This window comes from Myotis nattereri, assembly GCF_964212035.1.
Source record: "Myotis nattereri genome assembly, chromosome: 20".
Taxonomy (NCBI): Eukaryota; Metazoa; Chordata; class Mammalia; order Chiroptera; family Vespertilionidae; genus Myotis; species Myotis nattereri.
In genome coordinates, this window is record NC_138096.1 from 1,948,852 (window position 1) to 1,972,942 (window position 24,091).

The window sequence follows — 24,091 nt, forward strand, 5'->3', positions numbered from 1 at the left end:
CGTAAGGTCTCCCTATTTGAGAACTAGTTGGGCTAATACGCTTCTGCTCAAATTCAAATTGGAGACTAGTTATCACAGAGCTTCCATTGGATGGGACTTTAGTTAGCTTTTATGTGCTTTCAGAATAGGTTATGAGAAAATAAAAATTCAGTTGCTCTATCTACTTAGCATCAGGGCAATTGTTCATGGACCAGATATTTTAAGATTTGCAACGTTAAAATAACTGATTATTTTCGTCAAATAGAAGAGCCAAGTTTCAACTCTGTCAAACAGTTCAAACCCCGCAGATGGAAACAGGATGAGAACTGCCCTTCTTCCTCACAACAATCCTTCTTCAGTCCACGATTCACCTCTGACTCCAGTAAGAGAATGTAGTAATGAGGTTATTTCCACTTATTATTTGAATATATATTATCTATACAGGCATAGTTGTTAATCCTCACCAGAGGATATTTTTTTCCATTGATTTTTAGAGAGAGTGAAAGGGAGGGAAGGAAGAGGAGACAGAGGAAGAGAGAGAGAGAAAGAAAGAGAGAGAGTGAGAGAGGGAGAGAGAGAAAGAGAGAGGGAGAGGGAGAGAGATTGATTGCTTGTGTCCTGCACAAGTCTTGACTGGGATGGGGCTGGCACCTGCAACCCAGGTGCACACCCTTGACCAGGAACTGAACCCCAGACCTTTTGGTCCTTGGGCCAAAGCTCTGACCACAGAACCACACCAGAAAGGACAATTTTAATGAATAATTTTTTATTATACTATTTTCCCCAGTACATTCTAAGCTCACGTGCTTTGTTTGACCGGTTAAACATCCGATTCAATAGGCAGAAAGCCACACTGTTACCTCCACTGAAGTTTATTGCTCTATTGGCAAGTAGTCTAATCCCACAACGGTGAAGAATTATTGTCTTGGTACAAGTGTAAGTGATGATATACTTTGTGATAACATCTTTGGGAGAAGATTAAGTTGAACAGGAGGCTAACATATTGCCTTCATGTCCTTCAAAATATAGTGGAAAAGAGCAGGAAATGCCAGAAGACTGGCAAGCTTTGAGCAAAGAGCAGTAGGTGGGACTGGCCACATATTTGGGGCCACAGGGCTTCCTCATTCACATCTGGGGAACTCCACTGCCCCTTCCCAACACATGGCTTGAAATGACTTCTTTGACGTCACCGCCTTGCGTCCTGATTTGCACATAAATTCAACGGTATCCCCTGTTTTTACATAATAGCGTTTGTTATCTTTCTCTTTTAACTGAATGTTCTTTTCATTCATGATTTCTTCTGATATTACACATGGATCTGAAAGTAGAAGAAATGAATAAAAGCAATTAGTAACCTTTCCTTTTATAAACAAATAAACCTTCAACCCAATGACTAGCTTAGAGGATGAAGTAATGGAAAGAGCTCATGTCCATCATCAGTGTGGGCCGAGTCCTGTTCTCCGCCCGGGTCTGTGGGCCCTCACAGCTCCTCAGCAGGCAGCTGCTCCTCCTCACACACCAGGAAGCTGAGGGGACGGAAGGTCAGGCACACCTGTCCAAGGTCACAGCGCTCACCAGGTGGACGATGAGTGTGGACCCGGCAGTGTGAGCCCAGGGCCTTGGCTCTCTGTCTCTGGGATGTGGGCATCCACAAGGTGACTTCCTGTCCAGTGGACATGGGAGCCTGCTCCATGGTGGCCATGGTTCTTCCTTGTCCACTTCCCACTCAACGGGCAGTGGCTACAAATGCTCCCAGTTTAGTTACGTTTTTCTGGGTTAAGCCATGTTTATATTTTTCTCTTATGCCCACAAAATGGGGAAAGAGAACCATAGAAAATCATATACTTTCTAATAAACAATCTTTTATTAAAATACAACTATGTAAATTTATACATAAATACATCTCTATATCCATCCATCCATCTAGCTACCCATATCCATTCATATCTATTTATCTATTATCTATTTATCCATTATCTATCATCTATCTATCTATCTATCTATCTATCTATCTATCTAATCTTCTTCATTCTCTGTGGTAAAGCTAGACTGTATGGATGCAAGGAAATACACCTAGAGAGGTTTTGAATATCAACATTTTTATACACAAATTTTTATTATTTTTTTCCATCACTATTTATTCCCCTTCTGCGCTCTTCCAAATCCACCCACTCCCTTCCCATCCACAATCACTGCACTGTTGTCCATGACCATGAGTTCTCTCTCCTTTTTTAATACCCCACATATGAGTGAAATCAATGTTTCAAATGTTTTCTGTCTGACTTATTTCACTTAGCATGATATTCTTAAGGTCTGTCCACATTGTCACAAATGGCAGTATTTAATCGTTCTTATGGCTGAGTAATATTCCATTATATATATATATATATATATATATATATATATATATATATATATATATGATATAGTTTCACAATATCATGGACTCCTATTTTTCTTCTCTTGATCCAAGTATTTTATATTCTAGTTTAGTAATCACTATCATTGGTAAGCCTTTAGAAATAGCTAAAAAGTAAGTTCCAACATATCCCATTAACTATTATATGATGAAACATTATAACACATATGACTTCTTATATCCAAAAATTTTCAAATGTTTCTCAGTACATTCAGATGCTCTTTACATCCAAAAGTTCTACATACTGTCAAAACACTTTTTCAGATCTGTCTTAACTACTCCAAGCAAAATTTACCCTCTTGCTTTAACAGACCATATGTCTCTGTTATTTTTTACACGACGTTGGATGTTACCTTTGATGATCTTAAATGCTCTCTGCGTATTTCAATTCCAAGACTCAAATACAGTCTTTGCTCCTTCACTGAACTGATTTGATGTCCCCAGATAATGAAGACTGCTTTCTATGCAAGGCTGTGGGAGCAGGTCTTGCTTGTGCTGGGAGACATGTGTTAGACTTGTCCATCTACTCAATCATTTCAACTTCAGATTTAGAAATTTTTTTGAAATTTAATATTTTCCTTTCTATATAACCTAGTTTGGAGCTATTTCTAGACTATTCTGATTGGGTATATTAACTTTGATTTCCGGTCCTGGACTTCCTGGGTTTGCTGTAATCTCCCGCAGAAGGGGACACATACACAGGAGAGGATGAGTCGGGTAGGGTCCACAGTGGGGTCAGTTAATGTATCAGAATCAGCCTCTCCCAATGTTCCTGTTTAAAGGACCTTGTCATTGTTCACATAGGGATTCTCCAAGCTCATAGCCCTACACACGAGTCTCTGAATGTGCACCATTGAGCAGGAGAGCTGTTGGTGAGCACAGTTCTAGACTCTGACTGCATGACTAGTAGACCACACACCGGCTCATCAACATCACCCTCATGGTCTCAGGATCTAGAAGAATCTTGAGAACTTACCTATGCATCTCGGGGGTTCGGACCACTTTGCAGAACTACAGGTTACATATCTAGGACCCCGGAGTTCATAGTAGGCCTGGCACTGGTATTCTACTCTTGACCCTGGAGGGTACTCTTCCGATGGGAAGGAGGTGATGTCTCCATCGCTAATCGCTGGAGGAGGCCCACACTTGTCTGCAGATTCTGAGAAAGAGCATTTTAACGGTTGAAGAAAAATTCGTAGCTTTAGTGGAAACTATTTCTATAAAGCTGCACAGGAACTACTTTCTGTATTTTGCCTTTTAAACCTTGTGTGTTCAAAATGCCTTTGATCTCCACACGCAAGCAAGGACAACATACATGTAGACTTTTCAATTCTTGGAAAAGGAAAAGCTGGAATCAAAATACTTACTAAAGCAGGTTGGCAAGTGGGACCAGCCGTCCTCACCACACACCATGGAGCCGTTGGTGCTTCCATCTCTGTTTTCATAGCCATCCAGGCACTGGTAGTCCAACGTGTCATTAGGTCGAAATGGTTTTCCGGTGATTACAGCTCTGGCATTCTCAAATATGGGCATGTCACAATGTTCTAAAGCAAAATAAAGGCGACCATTTCTAATGCCGTATCATGTAGAATTCAGCTAAGAAAATCTCATTCCGGCAATACTAAACTTTACCATCAGAGTGTGAGTCTTAGAGAAGACTGTAGTCCTTGGATATATGATCCATGTATTTATATAAAACACCCTCTTTTCCCTAATGATTCCCAGAACTGAAAGTTTATCCACACTGATTTTAAAAATGAGTGGCAAAGGGTACAGCTTTTTCACTAAAGGGAGACCCTGAAATGAAAAACAATATTTAAAAATGTAAGAAGTGATATCTCCTGGTGTTCTTTTAAGGCAATCTTCCCACCTTCTGTCGCATATGGGTTAGTTTTTTCTTGAAAACAGTCTTATTTTTTAATATCTGTAACTGTTCTTAGTCCTCAATGGTTATTGAGTGAATTAATGGTAAGTATTTCAACCCGTAAACCAGGTGTAGGGAAAGCTGGACAAAGAGAGTCCTTTAGGGGCTCGGGTTGTTGTTTCGCATGGGGCTCAGTAGATTCCTGAATTCCCAGTTCAAATCAGTGATCACTGCTTCTCTAAAACATGCAGGGCTCCAATGAAAGGTCAGCTCTACTCTATCCTGATGTATAAACAATGTCTGTAACAATTATCCTCTCATTTCTAAACAACATCCCCAAAACAACTTTCAGAACCCCATGTGAAAGCCAGATATAACTGCATATGAGTCCTCATTTCTAACCACGTAACACGAATACATGCAATCACATGTGAAATGGCTGACAGCGATATATATGTGACATTGGGCAGGCGGTGTATTTATTTTTTTAATTTAATTGAAATTTTTAATTTAAATTCTTCAATGAGCACGTGCTGTATGTGACCCCAATCTCTGTTTCATTTAACATTATTTTGTGCCATTCATGACTTACTGCTCACTGTTACCTAATTCCATAAAGTAACAATCTATTCGCTATCAAAAATTTAAAACTTTTCAAACACAATCTTCCATTGGAGATGATAGCAAACCCAGTACGTGGCAGGACCAGAAACCAAAGTTAATATACCCAAGTCAGAATATTCTAGAAATAATAGCTCCCAACTAGGTTATCTAGAAGAGGAAGTATTGACTTTCAAAGATAAATTCTAAATGTCCTGTTTACATGACTGAGTAGATGGACAGGTCTAAGTCATGTTTGAAGGCAAAGAAGACTTGGTACATTCACCTTGAGTGTTGACACATAGAACTTTCCACAGCGATCCGTCTGGTCTGAGAAAAATCCCAAATGGACTGGATCTCAGGATGTTTACTTACTGATGCATCTGGGAGGCGAGGACCAGCCATTCTCCGTACATGTCACTGTGCTCTGTGGGTTCGGGAGACTGTAGCCCGGACGGCAGTCAACTTTCATAGTATCGCCTTGTAAATACGTTTTTACTTTAAATGGAAACTGTTCATGCTCTGAAGCATTGAAAACACATTTCCCTGAGAATTATAAAATGATGATAAAAAAGAATAATTTTGGTCAAAATAATGAATTGAAAAATCACCTTCACAATATTAGAATCCATAAGCATCCCAGCATGCAGCTTAAGAAAAACTAGTGTTGCTAGTAGATTTTTTAAAAAAAGGAAAGTCAAATATTACAGATAATTTATCTATAATTTTCACAATTAAACTATGAATAAATGATACCCATATTGTTATAAAGTCCTTTTTGTATCTCCCATGTTTTTAATGAGGGACCTGTTATAAGAGAAAATACCTATATTGGTCTTTCTGCTCATAGAACGCTTCCCTTGACTGCATTTCCCCCACACAGGCTTAGGGGTGCTCATATTTTGCTCTCTGAACTCTGAACTATTGCTACATACACAGGACAGAGAGGTTCACTCACTGCGGCAGGGCACTTTCGGGAACCATCCTTCTGGTGTGCAAGTAATTGATCCCCAGAAAAATGTTGAATGTCTGACATAGTTTTTGTCACAGCTATAGGGAAACGATTGTCCTACCGCTGCTGGGAAGTATGGTCCAATGCTCCCTTCCCAATATAGGCGTCCATGTTTTATTTCTGGAAAGTCACAGGGCTTAGCTAGCAAGTAAAACAAACAAAACACAGTATAAGTAATGTTTTACCTTAAGAAAAATGTAATGAGAGATATCTTGCTTCATTGATGAATTATGTTCTCATATGCCCAGAAATACACTCATTGCATTAGGGTTTCTAGGACAAGAGAAGTTATCATCTTCAGATGATGTGAATAATACTTTTTCCCTGATCATTTCACAATATATACAAATACTGAATCATTATAGTGAACACCTGAAAGTAACACAACACTGTAGGTGAATATTATCTACATAAACCATCACTCTCCCTGTCACTGTTATGGACACTGAGCTCTGTGTCACGGGGGTCATGGCCTCCTCTTTAAGGCACCTGACTGTCCACATTCATTTGGCCTTGGCCTTGAATGAATCCTGAGCCATTGACCTGTTATGTGTGTATCATTTCATTTGTCACCCATGGAAGATCCAGCTTAAGTGCGGGCCGCTTTTCCAATGAGCTGATCCACAAGGAGCAGCAATGAGATGGTAGAGACAGAAAACACTGGAAAAGGGGCAGCCCCCCAGGAATGAAGTGCCCTGTGGACTGAGGGGCGTGTGTGACAGGTGGGGCTTTAGAAAGTGCACAGTGTCTCCCACACTCATCCCCTCACACAAGGGAGCCCCGGGCCCCTCCCTTGAGTGAGGCTGGACTGAGGGGCGCTCTTCTGAATAGGTCACGTGGCTGAGGGGACCGTGTGACCAGGTCATTGATGCTCTGGAGGCACCTCCAGGGCCCTCAGGTCATCGCTCTGGGGAGGGTTCCTGCCTCAGGCTGCTGATGGGGATGCCCAGGGGGACGGCTGTGGAGGCTCCTGCACTCGCCCTGGGAGTGGGCCCCTTGGAAGCACATGCTGCAGCCCAGCCCGCTCCCCCCACAACCTGGGCAGTGTGAGGTCTCATCCGATAATTGAATGGATACCCCATCCACTGGGAACTGACCGTAGACCACTTCACAATGGACATTCCCTTCCCCTTAGACCTCATCCCACTTGCTGAGACCATTCTCTCTCCTCTGGACTTTCCCAGAATCCGACCCGCCCAGGGAATTCTCCTTCCAGAAAAAGCCCCCCTAGAGTCCTTTACAACCTCCCACTCCCTGTCCCTGGGGGCTGGCGCCAATTCGGGATTCACCCATCTGACATCCCGATGACCTAATACATTGATAATCCCTCACCACTTGGCCTCCTGCGTTCCTCCTTCGGGACCCTAACAGGCAGCGTCCCAGGGAGCAGCAGGGAGTGAGTCAGCACTGGGCAGTGAAGCAGCTCCCAATCCTCACCCTGCCAAGGCTGACACATAGGTGTCTGTGGTTCTGAGGCCTGGGAGCCGGCTTCTTGGCAGCATATGCTGCAGCCCAGCCCAGCCCTCTCCCCCACAACCTGGACAGCATCCCAGGGAGCAGCAGGGAGTGACCCAGAACCAGGCAGCTAAGCGTCACCCAAATCCTGACCCTGCCAACGCTGACATGTGGGGGCTGTTGTTCTAAGGCCGTATCTTCGGGGGAGTTTGTTATATAGAAACCAATTACTATTCTACTCGGTGTTATGTGGTGGTGTTCTTACCCAATGTCCTAGGTCAGATATTAGAATTATATTATCTGGACACACACACGCACGCGCACACACACACACACACACACACTTAACACTGCAGCAAAATTGAAAAGGGTTTCTCACTTACACTGACGGGACGTTGTCCTACTTAGAATTGGCGACTTTGAAAAGCAAAGAGTGTCTGTCAGTCCTCTGCTGTCCCTTCTCAGCGAGGCAAGGACTGGGCTTCTCAGGGCCCCATTTCTTGGTGTTTAAGGGAAGGAATTTATAACGAAGAAGCAGGTCAAGACCTGAATGGGACTTACGGACACATCTTGGAAGAGGTACCCAGCCTGCAAGAGTGCATTTGGTTGTATTTCCCAGGAGGGGTGGATTGGAAAAGCCATTTCTACACCGGTATGTGATGACATCATCCAGTCTGTACTGGTTCATTTTAGAAGCAAAGTCACTGTTTGGAATTATTGGAGGATCACATGTTATTTCTGAAAAGACAAGGACACGTGGATTATGCAGAAATCACTACCCCCGAATATAGTCATTATATAAGAATCCACTGGCTGCCACTTCTTGTTCTTACCAAGGAGCAAAGTGGCATTAGAATGAGCACGGTCTCCACCCTTCCCCTCATCACTCACTTCCCTCCCCGCGTGGCTCACCTGGAGCATCTGTGCCTCTTGTGTCTTGAATCCTCTTTCCCCAAAGCCATCACTTCCATCATGATATTCCGTAGGCGGAAATGACCTCATCATACATGCCTTCCTCTGCCCTCAACTCCCTGGGGTTGTGAAGTTCTGATAAGGACTGTTCACACTTATTCTGAGCTTCTTTCTGCCAGGGACTTGGTAGTGTTGCCCCTCGGGACCCCAGAAGGTTTGCTCTAGGATCGCTCCCAGACATCCTACTCGGTGATGCTCGAGTCCTTCCTATGAGTGACCCGGGGACTGGGGTGCTTTCCACTGGAACACCAGGGAAGCTTCGTTGTTTTATGATCATTGTTAGGTAAGGAAATTCCCCAAATTCAACACCACACAAAACCCAGCACATAACAAATTATGAAATTAATTGTGGACAGTGATGCATAGTCTACTCACACCTGGTATTTGACGAGACATGATGGGCTCTCTCAAATTCTGATTTATGATAACTCAAACATGAGAGGACTGGCCTTAGCCTGTTTGGCTCAGTGGATAGAGTGTAGGCCTGGGGACTGACGGGTCCTAGGCTGGATTCCAGTCAAGGGCATATGCCCAGATTGCGGGCTCGATTTCCAGTAGGGAGTGTGCAGGAGGCAGCGGATCAATGGTTCTCTCTCATCATTGGTGTTTCTGTCTTTCTCTCCCTCTCCCTTTCTCTCTGAAATCAATTTTAAAAAAAAGTGAGAATAGATGATAAAATAAATGACAGAGAAAAATTATAATGAAGTTTTTGTAAATTTAATAATACAAGTGCTTTTAAAAATGTTTAAAGTTTCAACATTTGTTCATGGTCTCAGAAAACAAAATAAAATTCATCGAGATTACACTGGAAATTAAATATATATATTTTTAAAGAAATTTGTTACATATAGCTGTTTTTGTTAAAATATTTAATTGACAGTAATATTAATGACCTATATTAACTTTAAAAAGTTATAATGTATGATACTAAACATTTTTAAAATGTATAACCTGATGATGGTTTGACATAATTATCTATAAAATTTTCCTCATATGTAAAATTATGAAAATATCCATCCCTCTCCAAATTGTCTTGTATTGGGAATAAGAGTCCCTCAGCAATGCTGGAGCGATAGTCTAGCTTTTCTGTGACGTGTCCTAGTCATGGTCTCATGAACATCGTCACATGACATGGTCTCATGAACATTGTCACATGACTCCCTGGTCCCTGTGGGGTGGCTCTCACACTGTGGAACTCAGAGGACAGTAAACCATCTGCTTTCACTTCCCCTGAGGTGAGTATGTGATCATTATCCCATCATGATATCTGTACGTACTTTCTCTCTGGTTTATTTTAACCTGACAACGCAATACAGTACTGTTATTTGATGAGAACAGAGGGGCCACGGGGCTGCCGGGTCACTGTCTCCATGCGATGGTGAAGGTTGTGACCTTAAGACACAAAGTTCCTACCAGCAAATTCATTAAAAAACAAAGACAGCCCTGGCAGGTTTTGCTAAGTGGTCAGAGCAAGGACCCAAGCACGTAAGCATCTCAGGTTCACTCCTGGTCAAGGGCATGTACCTGGGTTGCATGTTGGGTCCCAGCCCTGGTTCGGGCTTGTGAGGGAGGCAACCAATCTATGCGTCTTTTTATACCCATATCTATCTATCTATCATCTATCTATCTATCTATCTATCTATCTATCTATTATCTATCTATCTATCTATCTATCTATCTATCTATCTATCATCTCATCTCCCCTTCTCTCTGTCCCTTCCACTCTCTCTAAAAATCAATGGAAAAGATATCCTCCAGTGAGAATCAACAAAAATAAGATAAAGAGAAATTAAGAAGGGTTAAATCCTACTTCAAAAGGAAGCTAAATATTCGTGTCAGTTTCAACTCACCTTGTCCACGAGCCCAGGAGACCCACAGGGTGAGGATGACCGTGACTAGTAACAGCATGGCGGGGCTCCCGGGTGTGTTAGCGCAGAGTCCAGCGCTGCTGTTTGGGGTTTAAATCCGCTGTAGTTACCGAGAGCGGCTCTGAATTTAAGTGAAATAAGGGGAAGCTGGTTTACGCAGGTCACTTAGTAAATATCAAAGTTCAAAAAGCTTTGCAAAACCCCTCAGTTTCCATTAATAATCAACTACCATTTGATATTATAAGCCCTAGATCAACTAGAGAAAATAGATACCTAATAACTAACAAATTGTATGAAATGAAGTGCTAAAAGCATAGACTAATGTAAAAGAATGAAGCGGATTCTACAGAATACTAGCAAAAGTGGCACAAATGAGAAGCAATTGGCAAATGACATAAATACATCCATCAGTAGTCAGTATTGATGGTAAATCACAATGACAAGCCAATAAGAAAGAAGACGAAGTAGAATTGAACAAAGAGAAAACCCAATTATGAGCTGTTTCCCTAAAGACCAATATAAATATTAAAAAATGACCAGTTGAGACTGCCCGGTGTGGCTCAGTGGTTGAGCATTGACCTATGAACCTATGACCTGTGACCTAGGAGGTCACAGTTTGATTCCTGGTTAGGGCACATGCTTGGGTTGTGGGCTCGATACCCATTAGGGGGTGTGCAGGAGGCAGCCGATCAGTTAAAATATATTTAATTCATTAGCTCTCATCATTGATGCCTCTATATCTCTTTCCTTCTCCCTTTCTCACTGAACTAAAAAAACAATATATTTTTAAAGTGACTAGTTGAAAGCAAAACACTGGAAAATGTAAACTTTGTAAGAATGAAGTCTGTGTAAGGTGAGTGGTTATGGTAATATTAGAAAAAATAATATTCAAAAGAGAAACACCAGAGACCAAGGCAATGGGGAAAGCTGCATGAATACTGTAAGGAAAGAAAAAAATATGAATTTGTAGAAAACTTTTAATATTTCACTAAAAGAGCTACTAGAACTAATACACAAATGCATTTTTTAAATATTAAAAACAAACATTAGAAAATGAGATGTTAAAAAAGAACACTATCATTTATAAACGTTAAAAAACTTAAAATATGCCAGAACCGGTTTGGCTCAGTGGATAGAGCGTCAGCTTGTGGACTGAAAGGTCCCAGGTTCGATTCTGGTCAAGGGCATGTACCTGGGTTGCGGGCACATCCCCCAGTGGGAGATGTGCAGGAGGCAGCTGACCGATGTTCCTCTCTCATCGATGTTTCTAACTCTCTATCTCTCTCCCTTCCTCTCTGTGAAAAATCAATAAAATATATTTAAAAAACAAATAAACAACAAAAAAAACCCCTTAAAATATGAAGGAAAATGCCAACAAAATATTGGTAGGATTGCTATACTGCAAATTTTAAAACATAAGAAAAAAAATTTCAAAGAAGTGAAAAAGTCCATGTGTTTGCGGATTGAAGACTTACTATCATAAAGATGTCTGTTCTTCACAATTAAGTCATGCTTTCAATTTGATCCAAGAAAAATTTTCTTATTTAACCAAAATTAAATGCCACTGACAACATGATTCTAAAATTCATGTTTAAAAAGAACTAAATTGGAAAGGTTCATTTTTAAGTATCTAAGTCAATAACAAATATTCTCCGTTTATCATGGTGTGCAAGTGTCATAATAATAAACACCTTAACCAATGGGAAGAAGGGATTCCGGAAATACACACCCACACACAGAGTAAGCACAGAATGAGTAGTAATTATAAGAACATACAATTTAAAAAGGTCTGCCTAGAAAAATTAACATGAACTCGGAAATCAGTTAATGACTTGGAAAATACTTTAATTTCTATGACAGAAGAGGAAATTAAAAATGATGATGGTATCTTAATGAAAAAGTTAAGAGAAAAACCCAAAAGAAAGGGTCCGTAAATATCTTCAATGGAAAGAAGCGCTTTCCTAACAAAATGCACCTTAAACTACACCGAGGTACCATGTTTTATCTACCAAAGTGGGAAACTATTAACAGGTTGACCACAGCCCCTGTGCAAAGAAGTAGATATGCCTATGGAATTGCTTGATGATCCATGAATTTCACTTCCGGCAGTTTACCCCGACCATCTGCCCACAACATTATGAAAGAGTTCTTTACACTTCTTAGGATGTATTGTCTTACTTTTTGTATGTATTAAATTTAAATTAACATATTCTTGTGGCTCAAAGGTCATATATGTTAAAGATAGAGAATGGGAGGATATAGGAATTGAACCCCAATGCCCACGCCTATTATATTTAAATGGAACTGTAGTTATGGTAGGTGTTTCATTGTGCTTCCTGCCAGTCTTTGTTCTGTAAACATTGGCTCACTTTTCACAGCACACTGGGTGAATGCGTTCTACGTGTTTATACTCGGTATTTTATTTTTATCAGCTTTCATGTCCCTGTTACAATGGCTAGGCCCCTGATTAGAATCTAATACCTCCTTATCACCTGTAAGAATGATTGTATGAGCTGGATGGATAGTAGATGTTGCATTTCATCATTTAGGGGGTACAGTGAGCCATGGATAGAGAAGCAAAACTAAGTAATAACCTCTACCATCTACTGCCAACATGGGTGTGACACAGTTTGGTTTTGACGTGTTTGTGAAGTGACTTTAAGGTGAAGATGGAGACAAGCATTTTTTATCTTTTCCTCTGAAATTAGAGTCTCAAAACGCCCCCAGCTGTGGAGAAGCTGAGAAAGTCGGGAGGCGGGTGGGGGGAGCAGGGAGGGGAGAGATGGCATCTACTTTCTGGCCAGAGACGTTTCATGAACAGAACACACAGCAGGTTGGTTTGTCACATTTTAATGAGATGCTTATGAGAAGTGGTCCGTTGGTCTCTGATTACAATGGCATCTCCCACATGGCATTCAACAGGAATTGTGATTAATGAATACAAGTGAGTTTCACCCTACTAGAAAAATAAATTGAGAAGAATCAGATTAATATTAAAACATTCTGAATGAGGCGCATATTTTAATGTGAAAACTGCCACACAGGTCTCATGTTATGCACATGTGGGATACTCCATTTTTCCTTCATGACATTGTACTCGGAATGCAGACGGTGGTGACAGTTTACGATAGTGACCACGACACCTAAATTCAACAAAATCATTTGTTCTGGAATAAATTTTTTTCGCATATGAATATCTCAACTCTATGTTATGTTTTTCCATTTCTTCTTCTGATATTACACATGCATCTGAAGGTAAAAAAAAAAAAAGGAACATAAAAGGTTAAGTAGTATACAAATATTTTCCACAGAATTTTACACTTTCATGTAGGACATTCTACACAGATCCAAGAATTTATTCTCAAACCCTTTTAAAAAAAATTCATTGAAAATCCATCATGTTGCTATAACTCATTTTAAACTATCAATGATGTAAAAACAAGGCACTCTGTGGAATGTGTGGTCATTGCACGTTATAATCAACATTCACAATGTCACCTACGCTATGAAGGGCTTTCATTAAAGAATCCTTGAAGGGGGTGGTGGAGGTGGATGAGCGTGGCGGGGGCATAAGTGGTGATGGGGAAAATAAATTAAAATAAAAAAATAATTGTTTGTTGCTGTTTTTGCCCAAGAATTTTTCAGAGTTTATACCCTCAGACATGACTATTTGGTAGTCAACAGAATAGGTGATTGTCCATGTAAGTTCTGTTGTAAACAGCAAACATGACATTCATTACACGAATTTCCCAGGGTCCACGAGGAAATTAAAGGACTTACCTAAGCATTTGGGTGGCTCAGACCACTGTCCATCACGGCACGTTATTCTCCTGTTTCCCTCAAGTTCATAGTAGGCCTGGCATTGATACTCCACTGAAGACCCAGGAGCATAGACTGCTAATGGATACGTGGTAATGTCTCCATTGTCAATAACAGGAGGGGGCCCACATTTTCCTGTGGAATCTATGGAGGACATTGTTTGTTTATTGAGTGAGCAGTTGATTTTAAGGGAGCTGCAGAGTAGGTAGGAGCTACACTCACCTCCTCCCAGCCCCAAACCGCCAAACCGATTAACAGGAATCGATAGAGCAACAAACCTGAGTAACCAAATGAAGGCCAGCGGGACAGGAGTCTAGTAACCAAGTGCTTACAGAAGCTGCACAGAGACTGGGAGGGGAGAATGAGACACCTACCCTTGCACTCAGGTGGGTCTGTCCAATTCCCACTTAAGCAGGTCACTTCTGCATTCCCGAAGAGGCCCAAAGGGTGCCTGCATTCATAACGTTCTCTGTCCCCATTTCGATACTTAGCCTTCTGGTTTACTATAAAAGCATTTTGCACTGAGGGAGGGCTGCCACAGGAGACATCTGAATAAAGAGAAAAAACATGGATCTCTAATGCAGCGATCATTTAGACTCAATTGAGACGGAAAATCTTCACATATTTACATGCAAGATTGAAAAAAGAAGATAAAGCAATTTTTTTGGTAAGAAGCAATCTTCGATATCTTAATTTTCTTTTTCATCCTCTCTCAAAGGTTAATAGAGATTTTTTGTGTAATGAAAATGATGATTATGCCTTTTTAGTTTGATGCAGTCCTGTTTATTTTTTTCTTTTGTTTTGCTTGCCTGAGAAGATATATCAGAAAATAAATATTACTATGAGAAATGTCTAAGATTTTACTGCCCATGTTAGTTCTTCTAGGATTTTTATGGTTTTTGATTCTTACATGTATATCTATATTCCATTTTGAGATTATTCTTGTGTAAGGTATAAGACGGTGGTCCAATATCATTTTTTGCTTGTGTCTGTCCAATTATACCAGCACCATTTATTAACCAATGGCACCCCAATAAATTTAATAAAAATTTAAAAACTTTTTTAAAAGTTTAGAAAATGGTTTTTCTGAATATTTTTCTTTAAGTTTAGTAAAATAAGGATAGATTATATAAAATCAAAATCAAAGTGAATTTACAAACCCAAGAAACTCATAATAAACATATTATTTGGCAGCCAAATGTGATTCGTAAACATCATGAATTGTGATTTTAGACCCTTAGGAAATGAGCAGAGTAGCCAGGTTCTTAGAGAGTAAGTCAAGTATTGCCATGCTTTGTGGAATATCGCATGGCTAAAGAAGATGATCACTTAAAATATCCAAAGAGAATTTGAGGAAAACTAAGTGTACAATATATTTACAGTTTCCTAAAAATACTCCAATAATGTGAGTGCTTACGGGCACTGCAGTGAGCACTGTGAGGTCATTGGGGAGACTCGGGTGGATACAAAGTAATAAGAGGCTGAAGCTACGGTTCCCCACAAAAGTGGGCGCAGAGCCCGCTGGGAATCGCTACAACGGTTTCAGGGTCACAACCCCTGGGCTTCTGATGCTGAGTCTGAGTGAGCCTGTGAGTCTGCATTTGCCTTTCTACCGATTCCCCAGAGACACTGACACAGCTGTTTCCGGGGTCACACTCTGAGGGCTCTGGCGTCCCAATGCCCAGCACTGAGTGCACATCCCATTCCTCTCTGTTGAGGCATAAACCTTCCTTCATCTGGACTCACCAGAACCTGCGTCTAATTTTTCATGATGGGAAAAGCCATTCACCAAAATACCTTTGCATGTGGGTGTTCCTATCCAAATGCCGTCCCTACACTCTACAACATTGGATCCATCCATTTGGTAATATTCTGGACATTGATACGTCACTTGTTCTCCTGACTTGTATGAGTTCTTCTTCCGGCCTCTTAGGATGGCATTGCCATAGCTGGGTGGGCTAGGACAATTCATTGCTAAAAAAGCAACAACATAGACTTTGCAGTAAATCTTTAAAAGTACATGTCAGGCAATAAATATACTTTAGAATAGTAGATACACACCAAGCCAATGTCTACTGTACAATGTTTTTCTTATAACTTGAAAATGTTAGCCATTTTGACTCAATTACACTGAATAATTTCACATTTCTCAAAAGTGAAACATGGGGGAGACAACCAAGATGGCGGCATAGGTAAACACCTGAATTTGCTGCTGCCCACAACCACATTAAAACTACAACTAAAAGATAAAACAAATAGCATCCAGAACCAGGGGAAGGCTGGCTGAGTGGAAATTCTACAACTAGAAGGAAAGAGAAAAGTGCATTGAATACGGCAGGAGTTGCAGAGGTAGAGAGGTGCGGAGGTATGGAGGCACGCGCAAGGGGCTGGCAGCTAGGTACGCTGTTGTCTTTTTCAACTGGGAGGAAGATACAAGCTCCCAACTGCTCTGAACTCCAGTTGCGGGTGTGAATTTGGGGACCCAGACTCATTATGAAGAGAAACTGCACTATCTGGCATCGGCCGGAATGTGAGGGTGGCTTTCTCGCAGAGGTGCGTGCTAGCAGTGTTCATTGTTCCTGCACGGGGCCGTGGGACACAGAGACCCAGGGACCTCTCCGAGGCAAAGCAGACCGGCAGCCATTGCTGTTTGCTCTGCCCTGGTGATTCCCAGAGGCCCCGCCCCCCCTCCCCAAGCTGTGCGCAGAGGCTTTCGCATACTAATGGCCTGGCCTTTCTCTGCCTAAAAACCTGTCAAACTGCAGCTGGGTCAGAGATCTTCAGAGCTTCCAAAAGAAGGCCTAAGGCTCGCCAGCAGCCTGCATTGCTTCACAGCTGCGCCTCACCTGGGCACTTCCAAACCCCAAACAAAGAGAAGGAATCTGCAGATCTCTCTGTAGCTCCTGCTGGGTAGCCTCAGACAGTGCACCTCCTTGGAGATCCAAGAGCCAGTTTACCCAGTGGTCAGAGTGAGACCATCCAGATTACAACTCTTCAGATCCATAAGAGATGCACTCAGGGGGCAGACTCAGTGAGAGCCAAAGCTCCACTGAAGCAAGTCCTGCCCCATAAAGGTGTCTCCAGCACAGAAGCTCTCCCATTGTAGACACAACTGGTCCTCACAGCCAATGGACCTGGAGGTCAATCCCTACCAGTGATACCAACAGCGATCAAGGCTTAACTACAACAAGACTGTGCACACAGCCCACAAAGGGGTTCACCAAGAGTGTCCACCTTAGATAATTAAGGAGGCTGAGCCACTGGACCCTATTGGACACCTAGCACACAAAGCCACTCTTTCAACATAGGGAAGCAGCCAAAATGTGGAGACAAAGAAACAGGTCACAAATGGAAGAAATGGAGGAAAGTAAACTACTGGATATAGAGTTTAAAGCCACGGTTATAAGGCTACTCAAGAATCTTCTAGAAACCTCCAAGAAATATAGTGAGACCCTCAAAGATATGAAAAAGGACCAATTAGAAATTAAGCATACACTGACTGAAATAAAGAATATTATACAGAGATCCAACAGCAGACGAAAGGATCCCAAGAATCAAGTCAAAGATTTGAAATATGAAGAAGCAAAAAACACCCAATCAGAACAGCAAAAGGAAAAAAGAATCAAAAAATATGAAGTTAGTGCAAAGAAGAAGAGCGAGAGCAAGATATTGAAAACCTATTTGAAGAAATAATGACAGAAAACTTCCCCTACCTGGTGAAAGAAATAGACTTACAAGTTCAGGAAGTGCATAGAACCCCAAACAAAAGGAATCCAAAGAGGACCACACCAAGACACATCATAATTAAAATGCCAAGGGCAAAAGACAAACAGAGAATATTAAAAGCAGCAAGAGAAAAACAGTTAGTTACCTATAAGGGAGTACCCATATGATAGTCAGCTGATTTCTCAACAGAAACTATGCAGGCCAGACGGGAGTGGCAAGAAATATTCAAAGTGATGAATAGCAAGAACCTACAACCAAGATTCCTCTACCCAGCAAAGCTATCATTCAGAATTGAAGGTCAGATAAAGAGCTTCATCGATAAGAACAAGGAGTTCATCACTGCCAAACCAGTATTATATGAAATGCTGAAGGGTCTTCTTTAAGAAGAGGAAGAAGAAGGAAAAGGTAAAGATAAAAATTATGAACAACAAAGTGACAACAAATACATATCTATCAACAAGTGAATCTAAAAATCAAGTGAATAAAAAATCTGATGAACAGAATAAACTGGTGAATAGAATAGACTCAGGGGCAAAGAAAGGGAATGGACAGACAATTCTCGGGGGGAAGGAAGTGTGAGGGGTGTGGGAAGAGACTGGACAAAAATCGTACACCTATGGACGAGGACAGTGGGGGGGGGGGTAAAAGAAGGGGGTAGGTAGGGTGGGAGCTGGGTGGAGGGGAGCTATGAGGCGGGGAGAGGGGAACAACTGTAATAATCTGAACAATAAAGATTTATTTTTAAAAAAGTGAAACGTGGGGATGGTGGTGTTGAAAGCCCGAGGAGATAGGCATACAGGGCATGACTGAGACCAAACTTACTGCATCCAAATTCTTATCTGTCCACACGGGCACAGACACCATGTGCACATTTCCATTTTTTGCTTCTGTCCAAATCTTTTCCCATAATTACATCAAACATCTTCAATTAACTTTAACTATATTTTTATTGATTTCAGAGAGGAAGGGAGAGGAATTAAGAGACAGGAACATCAATGATGAGGGGTAATCATTGATGAGTTGCCTCCTGCATGACCCGCAATGGGGATCGAGCCCACACCCCGGGCCTGTGCCCTGACTGGGAATGGAACAATGACCTCCTGTATCATAGATCGATGCTCAACCACTGAGCCATGTGGGCCTGGCTACATAAACCATCTTAGAACATTATGGATTTATGAGGAGATAATTGTTAAACTCTCAGTGAATTGAATAATGATGATGTGGGTGAGCAGGGACCAGCTGTGATACAGGAAGAGATGAGAAGTCAGAGGATGCCCATCACAGCACATGGAAATTGAACACAGATGACAACCAATGAAATAATTTGGCTCATGTTGCCAAACTTCTCATATTACCATTAATTGTGCTATTCATTCTCTAGCAGAATCCAGAACTTCTAGAGATACCTTCTAGAATTAATGCAGTTCTATAGTTTTACCATGGATGTTCTGAACTAAAGGTATTCATCAACCTCAGAATAAAATGAAATACACTATACTTGTGCATTCTGGTGGATGGGACCAATTTCCTCCTGAACATTCTATAGACGCAGGTCCACGGATCTGAAATCCTCTGTTACAGGTGTACTTATATCTTTTCCCATGTGGATAACTGTTTAACCTGTTAGGAAGAACAGCATTGGAAACCTCAGGGGGTGGTTCACAAGGAAGTCCTAAAAAAAAAAAAAAGAAAGGAAAGAAAGAGTGACTGTGTATTTCACTAACTGAACTTTACTTCATGTCCTGGTTGTCATATTTGGTACTTTCATTTAAAAGAAAATGTTCACACAGGTGCTAATATCACATGACAGGAAAGGCACACAAATGCTTGACAGACCACCACGGTGCTGTGTCCAGCTGTCAGCTTGGGCAAAAACTTGAAGCGAAAACTGTGAACACATCTGAGAATGAGCGTATCAATGTTTCTCTAACGAATCATAAGCAATAAAAAGAAACACACTGAGAATCCTCTACTGTAAGAGAGCAGAAGGGACAATGGAGAGAGAACATAAATCTTTATAAAACCTGGCGACAAGCCTTCATTGAAACCCATATGAATATGTAGGAATATGAACAGGTAGGTACACTGATATGAAGAGTGAGGTTTCATTTCACCACATTTCAGGTTTTGTAGAGAAACATGCCTGAATTACAAGTGATATCATAATGAGCAATTAAGATGAATAAAAATAGGCTTGATTTGTTTATGTAAAAATAATTTGGCAAATATTAAAATCTATATAAATGACATATAATGGTTTTATACATTTATAAATCTAAAGAGTTATTTCTCATGACTTTGATGATGACGATGGATTATCTTACTGAACTGCACCAAAACAGAACTTCAGTGTGCATGCTGTCCTCACCTACACACTGTGGGGGAGCACTCCATTTTCCCAGGTGGCATGTTATCCCATCTTCTTTGGATAATTTGAAACCATCCTTACAAATATAACTTAATGTGGTGCCATGCGCATATAGCTTGGGTCCCAATGTTTCTCTTTCGTCTTCTGAAGATCTGGATGAATTAATGCTGCCATGTTCTACATGAGGTGGTTGAGAACATGGAGTTTTTTCTATATGAAAAATAGAGATTAAAGGGTCAAGCACAAGGATAATGTTTAAATTGAAAAATAAAATCCAACATTGTTTGGGTCTTTAAAGTAAGGTCATTGGAACCAATTAAATGATTAATAACTAAAAGTATTTGAAACTTGCAAAGATATATGTGCCCAAAAAATTGATGCTACTGTCCATGTGTCCCATATGCCTCTTCAGTTTCCTCCTGTTTGTCTTGAGGAGTGACATACGCATGAACAGAACTTGGGTATTTCTGTCACCGGAAGTTTCTGTTTGCATTCGTTTCACATTAGAAGGTAAATAATGGTGATTGATTTCGGCACCTGGATGGTGTGTACTGTTTGGAGATGAGTGGGATGGGTAAGGGGAAAGGGCGCATCTTGTTCCTTTACACAAAGGCGGGGGTGGGGTGTTACCCTCATCTGAGAGACAGTGTAACGCAAGTGACCCACTACTGACCGACACAGTGTGGTATTGACTGCCATTGTCCATCCTGGCACACGATTTCCTCTCCTTCCTGGATTAGAAAGTTTTCTTGACAGAGAATAGATATTTTTTCTCCTTCTTGATAATTCACTGTCAGGGTCATATTTTGAGAATTGGGAATCTGAGGTGGAGGTGGACATCGCGGTACTTCTAAAAATATTAAAATCAGATTTCTAAATGAAAAATCATGTCAAAATATTAAAATAACAACTCAGTGAATAAAATGATCAATAATAATGCACCTGGAAAGATCAAACTATAATGCTATGTTCTGTGTTTAAATATGTTATACTTTCCATCTTGTTTTTCACTCTAATATACCTCATTGGGTTTATATTCTCATGGCCTTCCTTGTAGGTTCTTTCCTTTATTCCTTCTGGGATCAATCTTGGGTAGCTTAGCTTATGTAAAATGCTTTCTGTATATTCTAGGTCCATGGAAATTGGTAAAAATATTGAGGTGAGTGGGTCAAGGTGCCCTCAATTAAAGAAGAGCAATAGTGATATGAAAAGTGGGATGAACCCTGTGTTATTGGAATTGGTGGTGGCAATGAGACTCAGTGTTTGCCAGACAGATAAATGAGCAAAGACAAATGACTAGATGTGTAGATTCCTACAGAGATAGATGGATGCAGACATAGATAGAGCGTGCACCCACAGACGCTTAGATAAATACACGCGTTATAGGCATAGGCACATCTGCAAGGTAAGAACTTGGTAGCAATGGGATCCCAATAGTAATGCGCACACCCACTGCCCAATGTGACTTTAAAGCCACCCCACTGCCGGGTGGTTTGTTGACAGCTGACCAATGCACAGGATACAATGACTATTCAGAAACAGTGTTTTGGTTATTTTCTAAATTCACTTTCAAAATTATTGTCATAATACATAGTTAGTAATAAAATGTTAAGACACAAAGAGACACCTTCTACAAGGCAGGAAGGAAAATCACCGTTTGGAAATGTTCTAAACAAGAGCTCACCTGTGCAGTTGACCTCGGGCTCCCACTTTCCGTTCACGCAGACTGAGTGTTTCTGCTCTGACTTCCTCCCACAAGTGTAATTGATTTTCTTATTATGCTCATAGTCAATCCTATCTGACAACTTTGTCTCATAGGCAAATGCCCTTGATAATTTACATGGCTTGAGTTCAACAGTTGCTGTAAAATGAAAATATTCCATTGAAGACACTAATTATGAAAATCCAAGCAACTAATATAAAAAGAAACACACCTAACACAATAGCTATAGAGTCCAAACTCTAATGAAATAGGATGTTAGTTTCATAAATTCCACAGCAACATTCTTCCTGATCATGTTGCATGAGGTGCGCTAAAATGTTTGGACACACAGTCAGTCCTATGTGCAGTATTGAAATTTCAGAGAGAATAGTCATCCTAAAGCCATGTTGCCCTTTGGGGATTGCAAGAACATTGGGGTTCACCTTTTGTATGATCTACATAGGGAAGAGTCATACATGACTAAATATGATCCCGTTTGAAATCTGAAAATTTTCACATCCACTTTTCTTGATTCCAAACATCTCTAAATTATTTTTAGTCTACAACCTTAAAGTGTTAAAAGAAAAATTACCTGTGGAAATAGACTATGTGAATTTCCTAGTTACATTATATATTTTTCAATAAATTTAACATACAATAACAAGAAAGGTTTATCTAAGTTGTAGGGTATAGAATGTGAATATTTAAGCATATCTTTACATCATAATAAGAAATTGGTTGTTTTGGTCATAACCTATTTTGTATATATATTCTTAGGATCTTTGAGAAGCTATTTTATACACCAGGTCATCTTATAATATAATATTATGCCATATAATACATTTATGCTGGCTTCAGTATGTTTTAGATACGGACTATGGAGTTTTCATACACAGCTACATATTTCAAAAAGACAATGCAGGTGGCAATCCGTTTTGAATTTGATAAGACCTATCAGTGTAGGTCTTAGTTATTTTTTGTTAATAATTTGTAAATGATGAGAGTCAAGTGAGGATGAACAGAACAAAGAACAGTCAAGTAATTGGCCAAAAAAAGTTATGATTTTGCAATGCAACCTTGAAAACAAAACTAAAATAAAGAAGATTAATTTAAAACAGACAAGAAGCTTGAGAATTAATCTTATTGTTAGGATGGGTCCAGAGTTGTGAGGGACAAAAAATGAGTCTTCTTCTTTGAGATGAGAACTGAAGGAAGATTTGTAGTCAAAAGGAGGTGTGATGGTTGTGGTATGTCTAAATATGCTTGTTTTCTGAAATAATTTATTTATCGGGAGAAAAGAAACATCTTGAGTAGCGTGAAAAGCAAGTTCTAGGTCAGCACAAAATAAACATTAGAGGAGAAAATTTCAATCATGTGTCTTTAAGTAAAATTTAACTTCATAGGTATAAACAATGTCAATATTAGGGACAGACATATAAAATTCTATTGCTAGGTTCTTTTTTTCCTCTGTAGATCCTATTGAACTATAAACCATGAATGTTTGATTCATTATAATTTTCAACCTGACATTTTCAAGATTATCTCTAAATTTCAAAAATATGGTTGCATGTAGTTTCATAATAAAAAAATATCCAATGTTATTAAATATCAATTCTAGAAGTGTCTTCTCACCAATGCACTGAGGTAGTTGGGTCCACGTTCCCCTAATACATGTAACTGAGCTGTGACCAATCATTGTAAAGCCTTCTCCACAAGTGAACGCTACTGACTCTCCATGGTGATAGGGGGGCCGTGCTGGGGACAAGACCTCGCCGTGCTCCAGCTCAGGTACATCTCCACATGTCCTGTCCTCCTCTGTGAAAATCCCACAAACAAACATTCAACTTTAAAATGTACGTGAGGTCTTGATACGAACAGAAACACTGTTGAAATTTTGGATACATTACCAACACACACGGGCAAGGGTGTCCACTCTCCATCAATGCACTGAATTTTCCTCGCACCCTTCATCAGGAACCTGGGGTTGCACACGTACTCCACCACCTCACCGTGTTCATATTCCCCTTTAGGTGTGTCTGCCACTGTCCCATTGGGTAGTCGAGGAGGTTGATCACAGGACTGTACTTCCTCTATGATAGAAATACTATATAACTAAAGGGGAAAGTGTCTCCTGTACAACTGAAAATCCAGTAAAATGAAGAGATTTTTTTTCTTTAATCTATTACTTCTTATCTAACTTATTATAGCATTCGAGAAAGGAAAAAGAAAGGTGACTACACGAGATTCACGTCTCCCAGTTTTGTCATAATACAGAACTAGCATATTGGACATATATGTAAGCCC

General features: G+C 40.4%; 2 protein-coding genes across 2 annotated transcripts in view; both read right to left on the minus strand.

The window, feature by feature from the left end:
* Positions 1-732: 732 nt before the first annotated feature.
* Positions 733-8,061, minus strand: LOC308535395 (complement factor H-related protein 4-like). The gene is made up of 6 exons (XM_081114266.1): positions 7,891-8,061; positions 5,821-6,015; positions 5,238-5,408; positions 3,766-3,942; positions 3,375-3,557; positions 733-1,297 (listed from the first exon to the last, which is right to left on the minus strand). The coding sequence occupies exons 1-6, from the start codon at positions 8,015-8,017 to the stop codon at positions 1,101-1,103; spliced, it is 1,050 nt and encodes a 349-aa protein (XP_080970392.1). The 5' UTR covers positions 8,018-8,061; the 3' UTR covers positions 733-1,100.
* A 4,943-nt stretch (positions 8,062-13,004) lies between these two features.
* Positions 13,005-24,091, minus strand: part of LOC308535392 (complement factor H-like) — a 35,752-nt gene continuing 24,665 nt past the window's right edge. The window contains exons 13-22 of the mRNA XM_081114263.1: positions 23,695-23,877; positions 23,420-23,602; positions 21,770-21,946; positions 20,759-20,935; positions 20,086-20,295; positions 19,216-19,389; positions 15,786-15,962; positions 14,363-14,536; positions 13,950-14,132; positions 13,005-13,418 (exon numbers count right to left, since the gene is read on the minus strand). Coding sequence (XP_080970389.1) covers positions 13,222-13,418; positions 13,950-14,132; positions 14,363-14,536; positions 15,786-15,962; positions 19,216-19,389; positions 20,086-20,295; positions 20,759-20,935; positions 21,770-21,946; positions 23,420-23,602; positions 23,695-23,877 — 1,835 coding nt within the window. The 3' untranslated portion in view covers positions 13,005-13,221. The remainder of the gene's footprint in view (positions 13,419-13,949; positions 14,133-14,362; positions 14,537-15,785; positions 15,963-19,215; positions 19,390-20,085; positions 20,296-20,758; positions 20,936-21,769; positions 21,947-23,419; positions 23,603-23,694; positions 23,878-24,091) is intronic.

Coding starts and splice junctions, on each gene's coding strand:
- LOC308535395 (XM_081114266.1), bottom strand. CDS start 8,017: ATGAACCAGTACAGACTGGATGATGTCATCACATACCGGTGTAGAAAT. Junction 6,016..7,890: donor ACCTCTTCCAAGATGTGTCC/GTAAGTCCCATT, acceptor TTTACTTGCTAG/CTAAGCCCTGTGACTTTCCA. Junction 3,943..5,237: donor CTCGCCTCCCAGATGCATCA/GTAAGTAAACAT, acceptor ATTTTGCTTTAG/AACATTGTGACATGCCCATA.